The 24821-nt window shown below is 47.5% G+C and overlaps 1 protein-coding gene and 2 non-coding genes across 11 annotated transcripts; 1 reads left to right on the forward strand and 2 right to left on the reverse strand.

Annotated features, from left to right (window-relative positions):
* Nucleotides 1-24571, forward strand: SIRT4 (sirtuin 4). 9 transcript variants are annotated; one of them, XR_008512397.2, is made up of 5 exons: nucleotides 15-627; nucleotides 9880-10377; nucleotides 18702-18996; nucleotides 19130-19342; nucleotides 24126-24571. XR_008512397.2 is itself a non-coding variant. In XM_054528307.2 (4 exons), exons 2-4 carry the CDS (start codon nucleotides 9881-9883, stop codon nucleotides 19280-19282), a joined length of 945 nt encoding a protein of 314 aa, XP_054384282.1. In that variant the 5' UTR covers nucleotides 1-627; nucleotide 9880; the 3' UTR covers nucleotides 19283-19581. The 9 variants fall into 9 exon arrangements, 7 of the variants coding, with proteins under 7 accessions (XP_054384282.1, XP_054384284.1, XP_054384285.1 ...); XR_008512398.2 differs by having other exon boundaries at nucleotides 26-627; nucleotides 9910-10377; XM_054528307.2 differs by lacking the exon at nucleotides 24126-24571 and having other exon boundaries at nucleotides 1-627; nucleotides 19130-19581.
* LOC112136034 (U4 spliceosomal RNA) lies at nucleotides 722-862 on the reverse strand. Its single transcript, XR_002917235.2, has one exon. It is a non-coding gene; the product is annotated as a U4 spliceosomal RNA (small nuclear RNA).
* On the reverse strand, nucleotides 19483-19586 carry LOC112135905 (U6 spliceosomal RNA). Its single transcript, XR_002917138.1, has one exon. It is a non-coding gene; the product is annotated as a U6 spliceosomal RNA (small nuclear RNA).
* Nucleotides 24572-24821: the final 250 nt, after the last annotated feature.

The following is a 24821-nucleotide window of genomic DNA, read 5'->3' on the forward strand; positions in this document are numbered from 1 at the left end:
TCGAATTTTGAGCGAGGAGAGTGAGCAGTGGGAAAGTGAGCCTGGAGGGCGCAGAGGGACGACTAGCTGTGCTCGAGGGTGCGGAAACAGCAGGGTGAGGGAGTTGGGAATAATTTTAAGACGTCACTGTGACAAAATCTGAATGGAGAACACGGCTGGGCGTGGTGGCTCACGCCTGTAATCCCAGCACTCTGGGAGACCAAGGCGAGTGAATCACGAGGTCAGGAGTTCAAGACCAGCCTGGCCAAGATGGTGAAACGGGGTCTCTACTAAAAATACAAAAAAATTAGCGGGGTGCGGTGGGCAGACGCAAGAATCCCAGCTAGTCGGGAGGCTGAGGCACGAGAATCGCTTGAACCCGGACGGCAGAGTTTGCAGCGAGCCGAGATCAAGCCAGTGCACTCCAGCCTGAGCGACAGTGAGACTTCGTCTCAAAAAACAGTGCGAGAGAAAGAAAACAGAACAGCCAGCTGGCAAGAAAATTCAACACCACCCTGATTGAAAATAGAGATCACGAAAACAGCAACTCCGTCCTTCACAAACGCAAAACACCAAACACGTTAAGAACTGCACCTTTTCTGTAGAGATGGCCGGGAAATCCTTTCCATCCCCGAATTAGAGCGTCAGGTAATAGTAGATAGTTACCACTCCATTTCTCATAACAGAAACACACCAGCAGTAAGACGAAAAAATCTACTTTTTAATCACTAAGAAAGCCCAGTCTCCGTAGAGACTGTCAAAAATTGCCAGTGCCGACTGTATTGCAAGTCGTCACGGCGGGGTATTGGGAAAAGTTTTCAATTAGCAATAATCGCGCCTCGGATAGACCTCATTGGCTACGATACTGCCACTGCGCAAAGCTAACTAGTTACGCCTCCTGCTCATCACTCCCTATAAGTCAGCTTCCTATTTCGCAAAGGTGAGTTTAGGGCCTATGGAAAAATCTTCACTTATTGCTTGCTTGAAAATTATACAATCATAGAAGGATGTCTGTGAGCTACGTAGGTGGTTTCTGCATATTGTTGCTGATTTCACTTAGCTAGGTTTTTGTTGCTATGAAGCAAAGCACTGTGGGAGGAACATGCTAATAGACTTAATTCAGAGACTGCAAGGGGCTTTTGAGAGAAAAGGGATCTAAATCAGGGTTCTGTTCACTTGGCTCCAGATTCAGTGTAACTGACTTCTCCAAAGACGATTATTGTTTTGTCTTTTTTCTTTTTCAGACTTTTTTTTAAATTGAGCCAAAGTATACATAAAATTTACCATTTTAACCTTAAGTGTAAATTCACTGGCATAGAATATGTTCACATTGTTGTGCAACCATCATCACTACTTACCTCCAGAACTTTATCTTTCATGCCCAATGGTGGAAACTGAGACTCTGTACCCATTAAACCCTTACTCCCTGTTCCCTTCTCCTCCAGCCCCCATGGCAACCTCTTTTCTACTTTCTATCTCTACGACTTTGTGAGTACTTTATATATATAAATGGAATCATACAATATTTGTCCTTGGGGTCAGTCTTGTTTCATTCAGAATAATGTTTTTAAGGTTAATCCATGTTGTAGTATGTATCAGCAATTCATTAATCTTATGGCTGAATAATATTTCATTGTATGAGATGTTTATCCTTTTTTTTTTTTTTTTTTGAGATGGAGTTTTTGCTCTTGTTGCCCAGACTGGAGTGCAGTGGCATGATCTCGGCTCATTGCAACCTCTGCCTCCCGGATTCAAGCGATTCTCCTGCCTCAGCCTCCCAAGTAGCTGAGATTACAGATGCATGCCATCATTCTTTGTATTTTTAGTAGAGACAGGATTTCACCACGTTGGCCAGGCTGGTCTCAAACTCCTGACCTCACGTGATCTGCCCACCTTGGCCTCCCAAAGTGCTGGAATTACAGGTGTGAGCCACCTCACCCAGCCCATTTATTCTTGTTTTTTTTTTTAAGACGAAGTTTTGCTTTTGTTGCCCAGGCTGGAGCGCAATGGCGAGATCAACCTCTGCCTCCCAGGTTCAAGCGATTCTCCTGCCTCAGCCTCCCGAGGAGCTGGGATTATTTTTAGTAGAGACGGGGTTTCACCATGATGGTCAGGCTGGTCTTGAACTCCTGACCTCAGGTGATCCACTCGCCTCGGTTTCCCAAAGTGCTGGGATTACAGCCGTGAGTCACCGCGCCCGGTCCCATTCATTCTTTTTTGAGACACCTTTTGGCTCTGTCGCCCAGGCTGGAATGCAGTGGTGCAATCTCAGCTCACTTCAACCTCTGCTTCCAGGCCTCAAGTGATCCTCCTCCCACTTCAGCTGGATAATTTTTGTATTTTTCATACAGACAGGATCTCACCATGTTGCCCAGGCTGGTCTCGAACTCCTGGGCTCAAGCGATCCTCCCATCTTGGCCTCCCAAAGTGCTGGGACTATAGGCATGAGCTGCCGCCCGGGCCAACTGTTTATCCTTTTTTTTTTTTTTTTTGAGAGAGTCTCGCTCTGTTGCCCAAGCTGGAGTACGGTGGCTCAATCTCAGCCCATGCAACCTCCGCCTCCCGGGTTCAAGCCATTCTCCTGTCTCAGCCTCCCGAGTAACTGGGATTACAGGTGCGTGCCACCAATCCTGGCTAATTTTTGTATTTTTAGTAGAGACAGGGTTTCACCATGTTGGCCAGGCTGGTCTCAAGCTCCTGACCTCAAGTGATCCGCCTGCCTCAGCCTCCCAAAGTGCTGAGCCACCGCGCCCAGCCTATCCATTTATTTTTAGATGGACATTGCTGGTTTCCACCTTTTGTCTATGGGAATAATGCTGCTATTGGTGTGAAAATACCAGCTTAAGTTCCTATTTTCCTTTTTTTTTTTTTTGAGACTGAGTTTCGCTCTTGTTGCCCAGTCTGGACTGCAATGGCGCGATCTCTGCTCACCGCAACCTCTGCCTCCTGGGTTCAAGTGATTCTCCTGCCTCAGCCTCCCAAGTAGCTGAGATTACAGGTACGCGCCACCATGCCCAGCTAATTTTTCTGTATTTTTTGTAGATACAGGGTTTCACCATGTTGTCCATGCTGGTCTCCAACTCCTGGGCTCAAGTGATCCGCCCGCCTCGGCCTCCCCAAGGGGTGGGATTACAGGCCTGAGCCACTGCAGCCGACTACTTATTTAAGTCACAGCCTGGATACTGATTTTCCCTACACCAGCAATCAGTAGAAAAAAAAGACTAGCAATGTGGTGAATTTAGATTCTTTTACTTTGATCATCCAGTCAAGGATTTAGTCATTAATTCTGGGTGGGGTGGAGTTGTGAGAAAAACACTAGGCCAGGCACGGTGGCTCACGCCTGTAATCCCAGCACTTTGGGAGGCCGAGGCGGGTGGATCACAAGGTCAGGAGTTCAAGACCAGCCTGGCCAAGATGGTGAAACCTCGTCTCTACTAAAAATACAAAAATTAGCTGGGCATGGTGGCAGGCGCCTATAATCCCAGCTACTCGGGAGGCTGACATAGGAGAATCGCTTGAACCCGGTAGGCGGAGGTTGCAGTGAGCCTAGATTGGGCCACTGCACTCCAGCCTGGGCGACAGAGCGAGACGCCATCTCAAAATAAATAAATAAATACATACATACATAAAATAAAATAAATAAATAATGGGGCTGGGCGCGGTGGCTCACGCCTGTAATAATAAAAAAAAAAAAAAAAAACAGAGAGAGAAAAAGACTAAAGCCCTAATCCTAATCCCATGAGGGTATCAAAGGAACTTCCTAGCCCTTGAGAATTCTAGAATGGGTGGCCCATTACGTTCTCTCAGTAGCTATCAAGTGAAATTGTGTGTTTCAAACCAGCTGACTTGGTTGACAAAAAAAAAAAAAAAGAGAAACAAATTTAAAAAAGCATACAAAATTTTTTTTAAAAAAAGAAAGAAAGAAGAAACAAAACAAAACAAAAAAGACTTGGATGACTTCACCTTCCAGGGATGATTTTCCAGCAGCATGAGAAAAATTGAAAACTCAGCTAACTTTTCCTCAGAGCATGAGATTTTTGGGGGTCTAGAAACACAATAGAATTCCCAACCAATCTCTATTAGTGATGATCATTCCACTTGGAGAACTGAAAAAATAACCTAGGTTTGAACTTTTTCATAGTAAAATTGGTGGGTGGGGAAGGAGAATGTCACTGTTTTCACATTTTTTAAAGTTATGATCAAATACTCAGAAAATGTGTGCAGAAAATGTGCTGGATTATAATTTTTTAATTTTGGGGGGGATTATAATTTTTTTGACAATGAAAATTTCAGTCTAGCTTCTGGTTCTTTCTTTCAGCAGATGTGGTCAGGTTAACTAATGCAGAAAGGGCTGTCAGTGGCTGAAGTGCAGTCACAGGATCATGGCTCACTGCAGCCTTGAAAAAAAAAGGGGGTGGCCGGGCGCGGTGGCTCACACCTGTAATCCCAGCTACTGGGGAGCCTGAGGCAGGAGAATCGCTTGAACCCGGGAGGCGGAGGTTGCAGTGAGCCAAGATGGCGCCATTGCACTCCAGCCTGGGCAACAAGAGTGAAACTCCATCTCAAAAAAAAAAAAAAAAAGGAGGGGGGCTGTCATATGAGTTTCCCCGCCTAGTAGATCCTACAGCTACTGACTTTCGCTGTTGCTGGAGCTACTACTCCCTGTCCACTAAGGAAAAAAGAATCGGCCAGGCGCAGTAGCTCACACCAGTAATCACAACACTTTGGAAAGCCTAGAGCCCAGGAGTTCGAGACCAGCCTGGGCAACATGGTGAAACTCCCTCTCTACAAAAAAATACAAAAATTAGCTGGGCGTGGTGGCCCACCTGTAGTCCCAGCTACTCAGGAGGCTGAGGTGGGAGGATGGTTTGAGTCCAAGAGGTTGAGGCTGTAGTGAGCAGTGATCGTGCCATTGCACTCCCGCCTGGGTGAGTGAGACCATGTCCCCAAAATAAAAAAATAAGCTTTTAAATAATTAAAGTGGCCAGGCGCAGTGGCTCATGCCTGTAATTCCAGCACTTTGGGAGGCTGAGGCGGGCGGATCGCGAGGTCAGGAGTTCAAGACCATCCTGACAAGCATGGTGAAACCCCGTCTGTACTAAAAATACAAAAATTAGCCGGGCAAGGTGGCGGGCACCCATAATTCCAGCTACTCGGGAGGCTGAGGCAGGAGAATCACTTGAACCGGGGAGGCGGAGGTTGCAGTGATCTGAGATCGTGCCACTGCACTCCAGCCTGGGCGACAGAGCAATACTCCGTCTCAAAAAATAAATAAATAAATAAATAAATAAATAGCCGGGTGCGGTGGCTCAGGCCTCTAATCCCAGTACTTTGGGAGGCTGAGGCGGGCGAATCATGAGGTCAGGAGATAGAGACCATCCTGCCTAACACGGTGAAACCGTCTCTACTAAAAAAAATACAAAAAATTAGCCGGGCGTGGTGGCGGGCGCCTGTAGCCGGGAGGCTGAGGCAGGAGAATGGCGTGAACCTGGGAGGCGGAGCTTGCAGTGAGCAGAGATCGCTCCACTGCACTCCAGCCTGGGCGACAGAGCAAGACTCCGTCTCAAAAATAAATAAATAAATAAATAAAATAATAATAATAATAATAAAAGTGGCGGGGTGCAGTGGCTCACTCCTGTAATCCTAGCACTTTAGGAGACTGAGGCAGGTGGGTCACCTGAGGTCAGGAGTTCAAAACCAGCCTGGCCAACATGACGAAACCCCATCTCTACTAAAAATACAAAAATTAGCCGGGCGCAGTGGTGGGCGCCTGTAATCCCAGCTACTCCGGAGGCCGAGGCAGCAGAATCACTTCAGCCGGGAAGGCAGAGGCTTCAGTGAGCGAAGATCGTGCCACTGCACTCCAGCCTGGGCAACAGAGCCAGACTCTCTCTCTCAAAAAAAATTAAAGTTAGTTTTACTTACAAGTCTTACTGAGGATTACAGACCGAGGGCTATAGCGTGGGAGCAGTTCCATCAGACTGGTCCAACACAGAATTTCAGCCACTCATATACCAGTGGTGAGTGTTCGGTGCCTGCAAAATCACATTAAACTTGTTGAAAGTTACATTAAAGTACAATCATATCAAAGTTTGGGTGCAAGAGTATATCTGGTTATGGATTACAGAGGTATCATCACTAACCCCATCAGACATTATCTTGTGCAGGAAAAGGCAATGACTGGAGTCGTTTATCTTTTAATGAATATAGTGACTTGGAAGAGACATGGAGGGCTCTGTGCTCTATTGTGTTTTGTCTTCAAAGCATCTTTCTGGAGAGCTGTATATTGTCACAGAGTCAGAGGCTTCATGAAACAATGCTGGCAAGTCGAAATAAGCAGGCCCGGCATGGTGGCTCACACCTGTAATCCCAGCACTTTGGGAGGCCAAGGCAAGAGCTTTCCTTGAGTTCAGAAATTTGAGACCAGCCTGAGCAACATAGTGAGACCATGTCTCAACAAAAATAAAAAATAACAAAATTTAGCTGGGCGCGGTGGTGGATGCCTGTGATCTCAGCTACTTGAGAGGATGAGGTTGGAGGATCCCTTGGGCCTGGGAAGTAGAAACTGCAGTGAGCTGTGATGTCACAACTGCACTCCAGCCTGGGTGACAGAACGAGACCCTGTCTCAAAAAAAAAAAAAAGCAGAAATGGGCAAACTACTAAATGGTCATTTTACCAATATTACCTCCAAAGATACAATGATAGAACCAAAAACCTAAAAACTCTTTCTCAAGCTTCCATATTACTTCTCTGCACTTCAGTTCATCTTTATTTATTATTATTATTTTTTAAAGAGATGGGATCTCACTTTGTCACCCAGGCTGAAGTGCAGTGGCACAATTATGGCTCACTGCAGCTTCGATCTCATGGGCTCAAAGTGATCCTCCCACCTGAGCCTCCTGAGTAGCTGGGACTACAGGCACACACCACCACACCTAGCTAATTTTGTTTATTTTTTGTAGTGAGTGGGTCTCACTATGTTGCCCAAGCTGGTCTTGAACTTTTGGGCTCAAGTGATCCTCCTGCCTTGGCCTCCCAAAGTGTTGGTATTACAGGAGGGAACCACTGCACTCAGCCCAATTCATCTTAAAACGGGTGAAGGGAGTCCTTAGGTGGTCTTCAAGGTCCCTGCTAGCTGCCCACCTTTATGTCCAAAGACACTTATAAATTTATTGATTTAGGTGATGCTGTAGAACAGCAGTTCTGGTTGTCTACACATTAGGAACAATTAGGAAATTTGTAGATCAGAATCACTGGGAGTAAGATGCAGGCCTTGTGTTGATTAACTTAATAAAAAAAAATATGATAAATTGGAGAAGCCAAGCAGGTTAAGTACATTAGTCCACGTATAATATATTTGGCTTCATATTAACTGTAAAAACATCACTTTTGGCTGGGCACGATGGCTTATGCCTGTAATCCCAGCACTTTGGGAGGCTAGGGTGGGCAGATCATGAGGTCAGGAGATCGAGGGCATCCTGGCTAACATGGTGAAACCTTGTCTCTACTAAAAATAAAAAAATTAGCTGGGCGTAGTGGCACGCGCCCGTAATCCCCGCTACTCAGGAGGCTGAGGCAGGAGAATTGCTTGAACCCTCGAGGCGGAGGTTGCAGTGAGCCGAGATGGCACCATTGCACTCCAGCCTGGGCAACAGAGCCAGACTCCATCTCAAAAACAAACAACAACAACAACAAAAAAAAAAACTATCACTTTTTCAGATATGTATAAACACATTTCTTCACAAGTTCAAGGTATTTTACCAATAGCAAATAACTTGATACTGTCGCTGTGAATGAAAAGGATCACAAACTCTGATGTTTAGAATGAGTCAAATCTAGGCCGGGAACAGTGGCTCAGGCCTGTAATCCCAGCACTTTGGGGGGCCGAGGTTGGTGGATCACCTGAGGTCGGGAGTTCGAGACCAGCCTGGATCACTTGAGCTCAGGAGTTCGAGACCAGCCTGGCCAACATGGTGAAACTCCGTCTCTACTAAACATACAAAAACTTAAAAAAAAAAAGTCAAATCTAGATCCATGATTAATGACGTGCTCATTTCACATTGCGTGTTTGTATCAAAACATCTCATGTGGGTAAAGCATAGATAGGCACAGAGAAAAGAAAAAAAGACAAAAAATAACAGAAAAGATGGCCGGGCGCGGTGGCTCACGCCTATAATCCCAGCACTTTGGGAGGTGAAGGCGTGCGGATCACCTGAGGTTAGGAGTTCAAGACGAGCCTGGCCAACATGGCGAAACCCCCGTCTCTACTAAAAATACAAAAATAATCCCAGCTACTCGGGAGGCTGAGGCAGGAGAATCGGTTGAACCTGGGAGAGGGAGGTTGCAGTGAGCCGAGATCGTGCCACTGCACTCCAGACTGGAGTTTTTTCAAAAAAAAAACACAAAACTCCATCCCAAAAAAAAATAAAAAAGAAAAAAAATCTTATGTACATCATAAATATATACACCTACTAAGTGCCCACAGAAATTGAAAACAAACAAAAAAATCCATGATTAAAAGCTTTAATATTAACAGAGGACCTCCGACCAGAAAGAGCCGACAGGGGGCGTTCCTGGATGTTCCGGGGCCGTCAATTGAGAGACGCGGAGGATTGTGGGACTTGTAGTTTTCTCGCATCATTTAAGCTTTCTGGACTACATGTCCCAAAATGCAAATGTAATCAGACGGTCCCACTGTGGGCTGTGAAGTGTCCGTAGAGCTGTGAGAGGTAAGTGTGTTCTGTGTGTGCTGCGGGTTTCTAGAAGTTGTGGATTTATTGTGAGGGATTCTATTTCTCCTCTTTGCCCTTGGTGGGACCTGGAAGAGAGTAGTTGTTCCACTGATGCACGTTTTCAGCGGGGGTTTCCCTGACCCTTTGGTCTCGGGAAACCGGACTGTGTGTTTGTTCAGCTGTTCACGTGTTGCTGTGGAATGTCAAGGAGAAAGCGGGGTCCTGATCTCAGATCTGGAAAGCCAAGCATAAAATAATGTTTACATATGGGGTGCATGTCACTAGAGGATTTAAGCATTATATCAAATAATATGTCAAATTTTTTTTTTTTTTTTTTTTTTTTTTTTTTGAGACGGAGTCTTGCTTCTTCGCCCAGGCTGGAGTGCAATGGCGCGATCTCGGCTCACTGCAACCTCCGCCTCCCGGGTTCAAGCAATTCTCCTGCCTCAGCCTCCCTAGTAGCTGGGATTACGGGCACGTGCCACCATGCCCGACTAATTTTTTTTGTATTTTTAGTAGAGTCGGGGTTTCACCATGTTGGCCAGGCATGTCTCGAACTCCTGATCTCAAGTGATCTGCCTGCCTCGGCCTCCCAAAGTGCTGGGATTTCAGACGTGAGCCACCGCACCCGGCCCTCTATTGTTACAGCTAGAAAAGCTGACGGGCAGGGGTCTTGTCTCTCTGACGTGTCCACATAGCAGAGCTTGCAGTGGAGGGTAAACTAAAATAAGGGGGAAATGAAAAAATAAAAGGAATGCGTGTGTGTGCTTAATTACATGAACAAAATCAAACAAAACCTGACTTATTAGGGCCGGACTCAGAGGCTCACACCTGTAATTCCAGCACGTTGGGAGGCCGAGGCGGGCAGATCACCTGAGGTCAGGAGTTCGAGACCAGCCTGGCCAACATGGTGAAACCCTGTCTCTACTAAAAATACAATAATTAGCCGGGCATGGTGGCCATGTAGTCCCAGCTATTCTGGAGGCTGAGGCAGGAGAGTCACTTGAACCCGGGAGGCAGAGGTTACAGTGAGCCAAGATCATGCCACTGTACTCTAGCCTGGGCAACAAAGGGAGACTCTGTCTCAAAAAACAAAACAAAAACAAACAAACAAAAAATGAGAAAAAAAACACCCCAGTTTCTCACATGAGGCTTCTTTTTCTCTAGAATGAAGATGAGCTTTGTGTTGACTTTCAGGTCAGCAAAAGGCCGTTGGATCGCAAACCCCAGCCAGCCGTGCTCCAAAGCCTCCATTGGGTTATTTGTGCCAGCAAGTCCTCCTTTGGACCCTGAGAAGGTCAAAGAGTTACAGCGTTTCATCACCCTTTCCAAGAGACTCCTTGTGATGACTGGGGCAGGAATCTCCACCGAATCGGGGATACCAGACTACAGGTCAGAAAAAGTGGGGCTTTATGCCCGCACTGACCGCAGGCCCATCCAGCATGGCGATTTTGTCCGGAGTGCCCCAATCCGCCAGCGGTACTGGGCAAGAAACTTCGTAGGCTGGCCTCAATTCTCCTCCCACCAGCCTAACCCTGCACACTGGGCTTTGAGCACCTGGGAGAAACTCGGAAAGCTGTACTGGTTGGTGACGCAAAATGTGGATGCCTTGCACACCAAGGCGGGCAGTCGGCGCCTGACAGAGCTTCACGGATGCATGCACAGGTGCAGGAGGTGTACACGGTTTGAACGCAAACCCGTGTGTTGTTTTGGGAGAGTAGGGACCTTGGCTGTCTTGATCACCACAGTCTTAGACCTTGAGAAAAGGATTTCAGAGCAAGTTGTTTATTTTGCAGTTGATTCCAGTAAATTCATTGACGGAGCAAGGATGTAAAACAGGAAAGAGAGGAAAGCCAAGAAAGGGTGTGTTAATGAGTGGGTTACTGCTTTGGGCACTGGGGTTCAGTCCTGTGAGGGACCCTCCAACTGTCTAGGACATGCCTGAGGATCGTCTCAATGAAACTTGAGGACTGGGGCCAGGCGCAGTGGCTCACGCCTGTAATCCCAACATTTTGGGAGGCTGAGGTGGGCAGATCACGTGAGCTCAGGAGTTCGAGACCAGCCTGGCCAACATGGTGAAACCCCATTTCTACTAAAAATACAAAAATTAGCCGGTCGTGGTGGCACATGCCTGTAATCCCAGCTACTTGGGAGGCTGAGGCAGGAAAATCTCTTGGGAGGCAGAGGTTGCTGCAGTGAGCCGAGATTGCACCACTACACTCCAGCCTGGGCAACAGCGCAAAAAAAAGAAAAAAAAAAGTTGAGGACGGTGCACAATGGCTCATACCTGTAATCCTAGCACTTTGGAAGGCTGAGGCAGGAAGATTACTTGAGGCTAACAGTTCAGGACCAACCTGGCCAACACAGTGAGACTCTGTCTCTATATAAATAAAGTAAATTTTATATATATATATTATATATATATATATATTTTTTTTTTTTAAAGAAAATTGAGGCCGGGTGTGGTGGCTCACGCCTGTAATCACAGCACTTTGGGAGGCCGAGGCAGGCAGATTACCTGAGGTCAGGAGTTCAAGACCAATCTGGTCAACATGGTGAAACCCCGTCTCTATTAAAAATACAAAAATCTCTTGGACGTGGTGGCACGCACCTGTAATTCCAGCTACTCAGTAGGCTGAGGCAGGAGAATCGCTTGAACCTGGGAGGTAGAGGTTGCAGTGAGCTGAGATCATGCCACCACACCCCAGCCTGGGTGACAGAGCAAAACTCTGTCTCAAAAAAAAAAAAAAAAGGAAAGTTGAGCAAGCTAGAGTGATTTTTTTTTTCTTTTTTCTTTTATTTTGTGTTTGTGTGTGCACGTGTGTGTATGTATGACAGGCTCTCACTCTGTCACACAGACTGGGATGCGGTGGTGTGATTATAGCTCACTACAGCCTCCATCTCTTGGGCTCAAGTGATCCTTTCACCCCAGCCTCCTAAGTAGCTGGGACTACAGGCAAACGCCACCATGCCCGGCTAATTTTTAATTTAACTTTTATTTTTTGTAGAGATGAAGTCTTACTATGTTGCCCAGGCTGGTCTCGAACTCCTGGGCTCATGTGATCCTCCTGCCTTGGCATCTCAAAGTGCTGGGATGACAAGTGTGAGCCACTGTGCTTGGCCTTGAAGCTAGGGTATTTATTCACCATCTCTCATCCCTCATGGGTCCAGGATCACTCTAGGGGAATTAATTCCCTAACATTTTGACTCTGCTCCTCCCAAGGAGGCTTCCATGGGCAGAGAACATCCGAGGCAAGAGAGACACAGGAAACTGCTTGTAAGAAAATTGTGTAGGCCGGGCACGGTGGCTCACGCCTGTAATCCCAGCACTTTGGGAAGCTGAGGCAGGCGGATCTTGAGGTCAGTAGATCGAGACCATCCTGGCTAACATGATGAAACCCCATCTCTACTAAAAATACAAAAAATTAGCCAGGCGCAGTGGCGGGTGCCTGTAGTCCCAACTACTCGGGAGGCCGAGGCAGGAGAATGGCGAGAGCCTGGGAGGTGGAGCTTGCAGTGAGCCGAGATCTTGCCACTGCACTCCAGCCTGGGTGACAGAGTGAGACTCTGTCTCAAAAAAAAAAAAGAAAAGAAAATTGTGTGCACCAGGGTGCTGTGGTTCATATCTGTCATCCCAGCAACTCAGGAGGCCGAGGCAGGAGGATTGCTTGAGGCCAGGAGATCAAGACCAGCCTGGGTAACACAGCCAGACTCCATCTCTACAAAAAATTTTTTTAAGAAAGGAAATTGGCTGGGCGCGGTGGCTTGTGCCTGTAATCCCAGCACTTTGGGAGGCTGAGTTGGGCGGATCACCTGAGGTCATGAGTTCGAGACCAGCCTGACCAACATGGAGAAACCCCATCTCTACTAAAAATACAAAATTAGCTGGGCATGGTGGTGCATGCCTGTAGTCCTAGCTACTCGGGAGGCTTAGACAGGAGAATAGCTTGAACCTGGGAGGCGGAGGTTGCGGTGAGCCGAGATTGTGCCATTGCACTCCAGCCTGCAGCCTGGGCAACAAGAACAAAACTCCGTCAAAAAAAAAGCCAAACAAAAAAACAGAGAAAGGAAACTGGGACAGGTGCGGTGGCTCATGCTTGTAATCCCAGCACTTTGGGAGGCAGAGGCAGGCAGATCACTTGAGGTCAGGAGTTCGAGACCATCCTGGCCCACACGGTGAAACCCCGTCCCTACTAAAAATACAAAAAATTACCTGGGCATAGTGGTGCACGCCTGTAGTCTCAGCTATTTGGGAGGCTGAGGCACGAGAATCGCCTGAACCTGGGAGGCAATGGTTGCAGTGAGCCAAGATTGTGCCACTGCACTCCAGCCTGGACAACAGAGTAAGACTCTATCTCAATAAAAAAACAAAAAGAAAGGAAACTGTTCGAATGTGGCCTTTAGCATGTTCTGAGGAAAATATGAGCTGAACACCAATAGCATGTGCTATAAACTGCTGGGTTTCCAATGCCTAGGATGCCTAGATACATAGACCATAACGTAGCCGGGCAGTAGTCAGAACTCAATCAATAATGAGGGAGCAGATACATGGGAGGGTATCATGCTTATGGGTCTGGCAATAATTGTAGCTAATTGGAGACTTATTTATTTAAGCCCTAGAGAGGCTCCTCTGAGGGCTAAAGTCAGTCTGCCAATGGTGAAATATTTACTGGGTGCCTAGAATGTATGGTGTACATACATTACACCATGTAGTACATTATAACACTAATTACTGTGCTTCTTAGTGGTCAAAACCAAAGTATAGGCTGGGCGCAGTGGCTCACACCTGTAATCCCAGCATTTTGAGAGGCTGAGTGGGGTGGATCACTTGAGCTCAGGAGTTTGAGACCAGCCTGGCCAATATGTCGAAACCCAGTCTCTACTAAACATAAAAGATCGGCCGGGCGTAGTGGCAGGTGCCTGTAGTCCCAGCTACTCGGGAGGCTGAGGCAGGAGAATTGCATGAACATGGGTGGCAGAGGTTGCAGTGAGCCAAGATCGTGCCATTGCACTCCAGCCTGGGCAACAGAGGGAGATTGTCTCAAACAAACAAACAAAAACCAAAGCATAAAACATGGCTGACTTTATATGCAAGAACTTTGTAATATTTGGGAAGACACAAAAATAATATAATTGGCCGGGCGCGGTGGCTCACGCCTGTAATCCGAGCACTTTGGGAGGCCAAGGTGGGGGGATCACCTGAGGTCAGGAGTTTAAGACCAGCCTGACCAACACGGTGAAACCCTGTCTCTACTAAAAATACAAAATTAGCCAGGCATGGTGGTGCATGCCTATAATCCCAGCTACTTAGGAGGCTGAGACAGGAGAATCGTTTGAACCCTGGAGGCAGAGGTTGTAATGAGCCGAAATCGCACCATTGCACTCCACCCTGGGCAACAAGAATGAAACTCTTTCTCAAAAAACAAACAAGCAAACAAACAAAGAAAAACACATAATTAATGATAAATGACAATGCATGATTGTTAAATTGTGTGGTTCTTGATTTATATGCTGTACATGTTCAAATAAACAGATTTAGTAAAGATTGGAATAATCGGTTGAGAAAGCTTTTTTTTTTTTTTTTTTTTTTTAAACTTTTAAAAAATAGAGACAGGATCTTGCTGTGTTGCCTAGTCTGGTCTCGAACTCCTGAGCTCAAGCCCTCCTCCTGCCTTGGTCTTCCAAAGTGTTGGGATTACAGGTGTGAGCCACCACGCCTGGCCCAAGAAAGCTTTTTTTTTTTTGAAACAGAGTCTTGCTCTTGTTGCCCAGGCTGGAGTGCAGTGGTGTGGTCTCGGCTCACTGCAACCTCCACCTCCTGGGTTCAAGTGATTCTCCTGCCTCAGCCTCCTGAGTCGTTGGGATTACAGACGCCTGCCACCACCCCCAGCTAATTTTTTGTATTTTTAGTAGAGGTAGGGTTTCACCTTATTGGCCAGGCTAGTCTGAAACTCACTCCTGACCTCGTGATCCACCTGCCTCGGCCTCCCGAAGTGCTGGGATTACAGGCGTGAGCCACTGCACCTGCCCCAAGAAAGCTTTTATGGGTACAGGGGGCTTGAGACTGGCTCAGGTTTGTCTAGGCAAGAGCAGGAAACAGGGCTTTCCAAATGAAGGGAAGTTGTAGATCCCAGAGGAGTCTGGCCTGGCCTCTGTAGAGGTTTGGACCTGGGACTTGCAGAAACCAGATTGTCTGGGAAAGTTAGGCCCAAATCATGGTTACATTTGAAAATCAGGCAGTGCAGTTAGGTCTGTTGTGAGACACCAAAGGGGTTTATTAGTGGTTTCTGAGCAAGAAAGCAACATGATAAAAATAGCATTTGAGGAAGGCTAGACAGGATTAAAAAGAGCAGGTCAGGGAGGTCAGCCTGAAGGACCTAGACTAAGGTGGTATCCAGGGAATTTGAGTTAATGATGCTTATGGATTCATTAAAACAATTTTTTTCGCCGGGCGTGGTGGCTCATGCTTGTAATCTCAGTGCTTTGGGATGCCGAAGTGGGCGGATAACCTGAGGTTGGGAGTCAAGACCAGCCTGACAAACATGGAGAAACCCTGTCTCTACTAAAAGTACAACAACAACAAAAAATTAGCCGGGCATGGTGGCACATGCCTGTAATCCCAGCTACTCGGGAGGCTGAGGCAGGAGAATCGCTTGAACCTGGGAGGTGGAGGTTGCGGTGAGCCAAGACTGCACCATTGCCCTCCAGCCTGGGTGACAAGAGTGAAGCTCTGTCTCAAAAAAAACTACCAATTTTTTTCATAATGAAAATCTGTTTTTTTAATAATGAAAATTTCAAACATTCACAAAAGTAAAGAGAATAGTATAATGAATTCTCATATACCATCACCCAGATTCCAAGGTTTTATCAAGATTTTGTCATGTCTACTTTATCCATTCTCTCTGTCTCTTCTTAAGCATTTTAAAACAATCCAGGACTTCTTGACATTTCACAGGGGCCTTTTTTTCTTTTCTTTTTTTTTTTTTTTTTGAGACAGAGTCTCACTCTGTCGCCCAGGCTGGATAGCGGTGGTGCAATCCTGGCTCACTGCAACCTCCACCTCCCGGGTTCAACCGATTCTCCTGCCTCAGCTTCCTGAGTAGCTGGGATTATAGGCTCCCACCACCACGCCCGGCTAATTTTTGTATTTTTGGGTTTCACCGTGTTGGCCAGGCTGGTCTCAAACTCCTGACCTCAGGTGATCTGCCTGCCTTGGCCTCCCAAAGTGCTGGGATTACAGGCATGAACCACTGTGCCCGGCTTTTTTTTTTTTTTTTTTTTTTGAGATGAAGTCTTGCTCTCTCACCCAGGCTGGAGTGCAATGGCATGATCTCCGCTCACTGTAAACTCTACCTCCTGGGTTCAAGCAATTCTCCTGTCTCAGCCTCCTGAGTAGCTGGAATTACAGGTGTGCGCCACCACACCCGGCTAATTTTTTTGTATTTTTGTAGAGACGGGGTTTCACCATGTTGGCCAGGCGGGTGTCAAACTCCTGACCTCAAGTGATCCACCCATCTTGGCCTCCCAAATTGCTGGGATTACAGGTGTGAGCCACCGCGCCTGGCCTGGCCTTTTTTTCTTTTTCAGACAGGGTCTGGCTCTGACACCCAGGCTAGAGTGCAATGGTGCCATCATAACTACCTGTAACCTAGAACTCCTGGGTAATTAGAACTCCAGCTAATTAAAAAAATTTTTTTTGGCCAGGCGTGGTGGCTCATGTCTGTAGTCTCAGTACTTTGGGAGGCCGAGGTGGGCAGATCACAAAAATTAGCTGGGCGTGGTGGCAGGCGCCTGTAATCCCAGCTGCTCGGGAGGCTGGGGCAGGAGAATTGCTTAAGCCCAGGAGGCGGAGGTTGCAGTGAGCCGAGATCGCGCCATTGTACTCCAGCCTGGGCGACAGAGCAAGACCCCGTCTCAAAAAACAAAAAGACAAGCAAAAAAAATTTTTTTTGTAGAGACAGGGTCTTGCTGTCTACCCAGACTGGTCTGGAACTCCTGGGCTCAAGCGATTCTCTCGCTTTACTCTCCCAAAGTGCTGGGATTACAAGGTGTGAGCCACCATACCTGACCACAGGGGGCCTTTTAAGAGGAGAAAATCAACATAATCTGATGGCTGACTAGAACTAAAAGGAGAAAAATGAAGCTGGGTGTGGTGGCTCACACCTGTAGTCCCAGCACTTTGGAAGGCTAAGGCAGGAGGATTGCTTGAGCCTAGGAGTTCAAGGCTGCAGTGAGCTATGATCATGCTACTGCACTCCAGGTAAGAGCCACCACACCTGGCCAAGACCTTGTCTCTTTTTTTTTTTTTTTTTTTTGAGACGGAGTCTCGCTCGTCGCCCAGGCTGGAGTGCAGTGGCGCAATCTCGGCTCACTGCAAGCTCCACCTCCCGGGTTCACGCCATTCTCCTGCCTCAGCCTCCCGAGTAGCTGGGACTACATGCATCTGCCACCACGCCTGGCTAATTTTTTGTATTTTTAGTAGAGATGGGGTTTCACCGTGTTAGCCAGGATGGTCTTGATCTCCTGACCTCGTGATCCGCCCGCCTTAGCCTTCCGAAGTGCTGGGATTACAGGCATGAGCCACTGCACCTGGCCTGACCCTGTCTCTTAAAAAAATTTAAAAAATAGGCCAGGCGCGGTGGCTCATGTCTGTAATCCCAGCACTTTGGGAGGCTGAGGCGGGCAGATCACCTGAGGTCAAGAGTTCGAGACCAGCCTCAACATGGAGAAACCCCATCTCTACTAAAAATACAAAATTAGCCGGGCGTGGTGGTGCATGCCTGTAATCCCAGCTACTTGGGAGGCTGAGGCAGGAGAATTGCTTGAACATGGGAGGCGGACGTTGCGGTGAGCCAAGATCGCGCCATTGCACTCCAGCCTGGGCAACAAGAGCGAAACTCCGTCTCAAAAAAATAAAAATAAAATAAAAAAATAAAAACAGACACAAAGTGCTCTCCCTCACTGGCTTAAGCTCTGGTGATTGGAGAGGTGAGAAGGGGGGCCGGGTGCAGTGGTTCACACCTGTAATCCCAGCACTTTGGGAGGCCAAGGCAGACGGATCACCTGAGGTCGGGAGTTTGAGACCAGCCTTACCAACATGGAGAAACCCCGTCTCTACTAAAAATACAAAAAAAATTAGTCGGGTGTGGTAGCGCCTGCCTGTAATCCCAGCTACTCAGGAGGCTGAGGCAGGAGAATCGCTTGAGCCCAGGAGGTGGAGGTTGCGGTGAGCCAAGATCATGCCATTGCATTCCAGCCTGGGCAATAAGAGTGAAACTCGCTCTCAAAAAAAAAGAGAGAGGTGAGAAGGGAACCAGGAGACACTGTGTCCTGGAAACCAAGAAGGAGAAGCATTTTAGAGGGAATGGTAATAGACAGTGGCAAATGCAGCACATGAGCAAGGGAAAGTATAGAGGGAAAAATGCAGGTTTGGGCATTAAGGAAATCAGCAGGCAAGGCATTTGCAGTCATGTTAAGGATAGAAGTGAGCTATAGCAGAAGGTTAGGAAGGAGTGTATAGGAAGGAAATAGATGGGCTGGGTGCGGTGGCTCACACCTGTAATCCCAGCACTTTGGGAGGCCAAGAAGGGAGGATCACTTGAGGCCAGGAGTTTGAGACCAGCCTGGGCAACACAGTGAAACACCGTCTCTACCAAAACTACAAAAATTAGCTGGGTGAGGTGGCGCGTGTTTGTAGTGTAGTCCCTGCTACTCAGGAGGCTGAAGTGGGAGGATAACCTGAGCCCAGGAGGTTGAGGCTGCAGTGAGCTGAGATCGTGCCACTGCATTCCAGCCTGGGCAACAGCCAGACCCCGTCTCCAGAAATATAAAAAAAAAAACAGAAAGTATGGCTAAAACGGGGTGGGGATTGTGTGTTAGGGAAAGAAAGCAGCGATGGAAGGGCTGAAAGTGGTTGGGGATGAAACGTCTCTGACAGCTTTGTGCTTCCCAAGGGCATACTGTTCAGTCGGCGTCTTCCTTGGTTCCAGGGTCCTGTGCTTGGATTGTGGGGAACAGACTCCCCGGGGGGTGCTGCAAGAGCGTTTCCAAGTCCTGAACCCCACCTGGAGTGCTGAGGCCCATGGCCTGGCTCCTGATGGTGACGTCTTTCTCTCAGAGGAGCAAGTCCGGAGCTTTCAGGTCCCAACCTGCGTTCAATGTGGAGGCCGTCTGAAACCAGATGTCATTTTCTTTGGGGACACAGTGAACCCTGACAAGGTTGATTTTGTGCACAAGCGTGTAAAAGAAGCCGACTCCCTCTTGGTGGTGGGATCATCCTTGCAGGTATCTGACTTGGCGAGAGTGGTAACTGCCCCTTGTGCGGGATTGGGAGTCCTGGAGAGACCCCCTGTTTGGTTTAACTTTTTCTAGATCTAGAGAACCTAGACATTCTTATGTATGTCTTTTCCCCATGCAGGTATACTCCGGTTACAGGTTTATCCTCACTGCCTGGGAGAAGAAGCTCCCGATTGCAATACTGAACATTGGACCCACACGGTCAGATGACTTGGCATGTCTGAAACTGAATTCTCGTTGTGGAGAGTTGCTGCCTTTGATAGACCCACGCTGACCACAGCCTGATATTCCAGAACCTGGAACAGGGACTTTCACTTGAATCTTGCTGCTAAAGGTAAATGCCTTCTCAGATGACAGATTCCAGTTCCCATTCGACAGAGTAGGGTGTACTGACAAAGTATAGAAGGTTCTAGGTAACTTAATGTGTGGATATTCTTAATTAAAACTCATTTTTTAAAATAAAAAATTGTTCAGCTTTATATGAAATGCTTCATGAATTTGTGTGTCATCCTTGCACAGGGGTCATGCTAACCTCTGTATCATTCCAATTTTAGTATATGTGCTGCTGAAGAGAGCACTAAAACTAATTTTTTTTTTTTTTTTTTTTTTTTTTTTTTTGAGACAGGATCTGGCTCTGTAACCCAGGCTGAAGTGCAATGGCCTGACCTCAGCTCACTGCAACTTCTGCCTCCCAGGTTCAAGCCATCCTCTTACCTCTGCCTCCCAAGTAGCTAGGACTAGAGGTGTGCACCACCATACTCAACTAATTGTATTTTTTGTAGAGACAGGGTCTCACTTTGTCACCCAGGCTGGTCTCAAAGTCCTGAGCTCAAGCCATCCACTCGCCTCAGCCTCCCAAAGTGCTGACTTTACAGGCATGAACTACCACACCTGGCCAAAACTTTTTTTTTTTTTGAGATAGTCTCACTCTGTTGCCCAGGCTGGAGTGCAGTGGTGTGATCTTGGCTCACTGCATCCTCTGCTTCCTGGATTCAAGTGATTCTCCTGCCTCAGCCTCCCAAGTAGCTGAGATTACAGGCACGTACCACCACACCTGGCTAATGTTTTATAGCTTTGGTAGAGACGAGGTTTCACCATATTGGCCAAGCTGGTCTCAAACTCCTGACCTCAAGTGATCTGCCTGCCTTGGCCTCCCAAAGTGCTGGGATTACAGGCGTGAACCACCGTGCCCGGGCGTTTTTTTTGTTTGTTTGTTTTGTTTTGTTTTTGAGATGGAGTCTTGCTCTGTAGCCCAGGCTGGAGTGCAGTGGCATGATCTTGGCTCACTGCAACCTCTGCCTCCCGGGTTCAAGCGATTCTCCTGGCTCAGTCTCCCGAGTAGCTGGGACTACAGGTGCCCACCAGCATGCCCGGCTAATTTTTGTATTTTCAATTCACCATGTTGGCCAGGCTGGTCTTGAACTCCTGGCCTCAAGTGATCCACCTGCCTCAGCCTCCAAAAGTGCTGGGATTACAGGCATGACACCAAGCCCGGCCCCAAAGCTAATTTTTAAATGTACATTAAGCTGTAGTGTTTGAAATACTATGGTTTTCAAATTCTAGACATGTAGCTCTTTAAGACACTAAATGTTCCGAAATCTGCCATTGCTTTTTCCCACTTTTAAAAATAATAATTTTGAAATAATAATTTATACAACATAAAGTATACTCTTTAAAAGTGTACAATTGACTTATTTTTTGGTGCACTCACAAAGGTGTGCTTTGATCACTCCTATCTAATTCCAGAACATTTTTATCATTCCAAGAAGACATTTTGGGTCCATTAGCAGTCATTTCCTGTTTCCCACCACTGCCATTATCACCTGTTGGCCCCTGGCAACAACTAATCACTCTGTTTCTGCCTATTCTGAACACTTCATACTTTTTTTTTGTTTGGTTTGTGTGTTTTTTGAGACTGAGTTTCACTCTTGTTGCCCAGGCTGGAGTGCAATGGCGTGATCTTGGCTCACTGCAACCTCTGCCTCCCGGGTTCAAGCGATTCTCCTGCCTCAGCCTCCCAAGTAGCTGGGACTACAGGCATGTGCCGCCACGCCTGGCTAATTTTTGTCTTTTTAGTAGAGACAGGGTTTCCCCATGTTGGCCAGGGTGGTCTCGAACTCCTGACCTCAAGTGATCCACCCACCTCGGCCTCCCAAAGTGCTGGGATTACAGGCGTGAGCCACTGTGCCCAGTCAGTGGATGGCCTTTTTTTTTTTGAGATGGAGTTTCACTCTTGTCCAGGCTGGAGTGCAATGGCATGATCTCAGCTCACCACATCCTCCACCTCCTGGGCTCAAGCAATTCTCCTGCCTCAGCCTGTCGAGTAGCTGGCATCACAGGCATGCGCCACCACGCCTAGCTAATTTTGTATTTTTAGTAGAGATGGGGTTTCTCCATGTTGGTCAGTCTGGTCTCGAACTCCCAACCTCAGGTGATCCGCCCACCTCGGCCTCCCAGAGTGCTGGGATTACAGGCATGAGCCACTGCGCCTGGCCTTTTTCTTTTGAGACGGTGTCTTGCTCTGTCGCCCAGGCTGGAGGGCAGTGACATAATCTCAGCTCACTGCAACCTCCACCTCCCGGGTGCAAGAGATTCTCCTGCCTGAGCCTCCTGAATAGCTGGGATTACAGGTGCCAGCCATCATGCCTGGCTAATTATTTGTATTTTTAGTAGAGATGGGGTTTCATCATGTTGGCCAGGCTGGTCTCGAACTCCCTGACCTCAAGTGATCTGCCCGCCTTGGCCTCCCAAGGTGCTGGGATTATAGGCCTGAGCCACTGCACCTGGCCTGACCTTAAAAAAAAAAAATACATACACACACACACACACACACACACACACACACATATGTATTAAGACAGAGATTTGCTCTTGTTGAGTCTCGGCTCACTGCAACCTCTGCCTCCTGGGTTCAAGCGATTGTCCTGCCTCAGCCTCCTGAGCAGCTGGGATTACAGGCGCCCGCCACCACGTCTGGCTAATTGTTTTGTATTTTTGGTAGAGATGGGGCTTCACCATGTTGGCCAGACTGGTCTCAAACTCCTGGCCTCAGGTGATCCACCTGCCTTGGCTTCCTAAAGTGCTGGGATTACCGGCGTGAGCCACTGCGCCGGCCTTATGACTTTGTTTCCTTATTTGACAGGCCAGGAGTTCGAGACCGGCCAGGCCAGTATGGTGAAACACTGTCTCTACTAAAAATTAAAAAAAATTAGCCGGGCGTGGTAGTGGGCGCCTGTAATCCCAGCTGCTCGGGAGGCTGAGGCAGGAGAATCACTTGATCCCAGGAGGCGGAGGTTGCAGTAGCTGAGATGGCACCATTGCACTCCAGCCTGGGGGACAGAGTGAAACTGTCTCAAAAAATAAATAAATAAATAAATAAATACAAAACAATTGTCTGAATTGTCTGGCCATAGCAGCACAAACCTGTGGTCCTAACTACTTGGGAAATGATGTGGGAGGATCACTTGAGCCCAGGTGGTCCAGGCTGCAGTAAGCCATGATTGTGCCACTGCACTCCAGCCTGGGTGACACAGATCCTGTCTCAAAAAACTAAATAAAATAAAAATAAAAGATTTTTAAAAATTATTTTATTTTGAGACGGAGTCTCGCTCTGTCGCCCAGGCTGGAGTACACTGGTGCGATCTCAGCTTACTGCAATCTCTGACTCCTGGGTTCAAGTGATTCTCCTGCCTCAGCCTCCAAGTAGCTAGGACTACAGGCGCGTGGCTCCACGCCTGGCTAATTTTTTGTATTTTTAGTAGAGATGGGATTTCACCATGTTAGCCAGGATGGTGTCGATCTCCTGATCTTGTGATCTGCCCACCTCGGCCTCCCAAAGTGCTGGGATTACAGGCGTGAGCCACCGCGCCTGGCCAAAATAAAAGATACTTTTAAGGTTGAGGTGGGAGAACTGCTTGAGCCCAGGAGTTCAAGACCAGCCTAGACAACATGGGGCAACCCCCATCTCTACAAGAAATATAAAAAATTACCTGGGCATGGTGGCGTGTACCTATAGTCCCAATTATTTGGGAGGCTGAGACGGGAGGACTGCTTGAGCCCAGGAGGTCGAGGCTGCAGTGAGCTGTGGTCTCGCCACTGCACTCTAGCCTGGACAACAGAGAGAGACCTTGCCTCAAAAAATAAAATAAATAAATATTGAAATAAAATAAAAGATACTGGCTGGGCCCGGTGGCTCATGCCTGTAATTTCAGCACTTTGGGAGGTTGAGGCAGGAGGATTGCTTGAGCCCAGGAATTTGAAACCAACCCTGGCAACATAGCAAGACTCCTGTTTCTACAAAAAAAAAAATTAGCTAGGTAAGGTGGCACATACCTGTAGTCCCAGCTACTCAGAAGGCTGAGGTGACAGGATCACTTAAGCCCAAGAGGTGGAGGCTGCAGTGAGTGGTGGTTGTGCCACTGCACTCCAGCCTGGGCAACAGAGCAAGGCTATCTCAAAAAAATAAAATAAAATACACCTTAAAACTAGTTTCCTACTACTAGAATAATACATATTTATTGTAGAAAGTTAAATGGTACATAGAAGAAGATAATACAAATTACCCATAATCTTACCACTGAGATAGCTGAAGCTTAACATTCTGGGATAACTAAATGTGTTTTTCTGAAAATTGACTCAAGCTGTGCTTCGTGTTTTATTACATCCTGTTTTCACTTAATAATACATAGTGGTCATCTTTTTTTTTTTTTTTTTTGAGACGGAGTCTCGCTCTGTCACCCAGGCTGGAGTGCAGTGGCGCAATCTCTGCTCACTGCAAGCTCCGCCCCCCTGGTTCATGCCATTCTCCTGCCTCAGCCTCCCGAGTAGCTGGGACTACAGGCGCCCGCCACAACGCCTGGCTAATTTTTCGTATTTTTAGTAGAGACGAGGTTTCACCATGTTAGCCAGGATGGTCTCGATCTCCTGACCTCGTGATCCGCCCACCTCGGCCTCCCGAAGTGCTGCGATAACAGGCGTGAGCCACCGCGCCCGGCCAGTGGTCATCTTTCCATGTCCTAAGCGCTATGGTATTGTGACTGATAGGCTGATGTTCACAAGCATTCCCTGGACCCCGCTCTTGGTTTATCTTTGCATTAACTTGTTTCATTTCTTTACAGAGCCCTAAGGAGCATCCCTTTTTTCTCAAACTAGTCGAAGCTCGCTGAGTGCAGCCTGTAGGGGGCAACAAACCAACATCTCTCTGCCAGCCCATTTCTCAACCCGGCAGCTTTCCCAGCCAACGAGTTAAGGTCTAGGCTGACGAGATTTGCCCCTGAACAAAGACTTTTTCAAAGAAGCAGCTGCATACATTTCCTTTTTATCTCACCCGGCAGGAGAAATGGCCTGGGACATATGTAGGCCAGAGTGGTCTCTGGAGTGCCAACCCAAGGATCTCACTAATTTTGTGGGGTAAGGGTAGAAGGAAATGACTAAACTTATAATCCAAATGGTTAAGTGTCTTTAACTGAACAATTTTGATATAATTTTTGAAAAAATAAGCAATGGCCATGAATGAATTTTTTATTAACCAAGGGATAAAGGAATCTTTTAAAAATAGCACACCAGCCGGGCGCGGCGGCTCAAGCCTGTAATCTCAGCACCTTGGGAGGCCGAAACGGGCGGATCACGAGGTCAGGAGATCGAGACCATCCTGGCTAACACGATGAAACCCCGTCTCTACTAAAAATACAAAAAAATTAGCAGGGCGTGGTGGCGGGCGCCTGTAGTCCCAGCTACTCGGGAGGCTGAGGCAGGAGAATGGCATGAACCTGGGAGGTGGAGCTTGCAGTGAGCCGAGATCTTGCCACAGCACT

Source organism: Pongo abelii, chromosome 10, assembly GCF_028885655.2.
Source record: "Pongo abelii isolate AG06213 chromosome 10, NHGRI_mPonAbe1-v2.0_pri, whole genome shotgun sequence".
NCBI lineage: Eukaryota > Metazoa > Chordata > Mammalia > Primates > Hominidae > Pongo > Pongo abelii.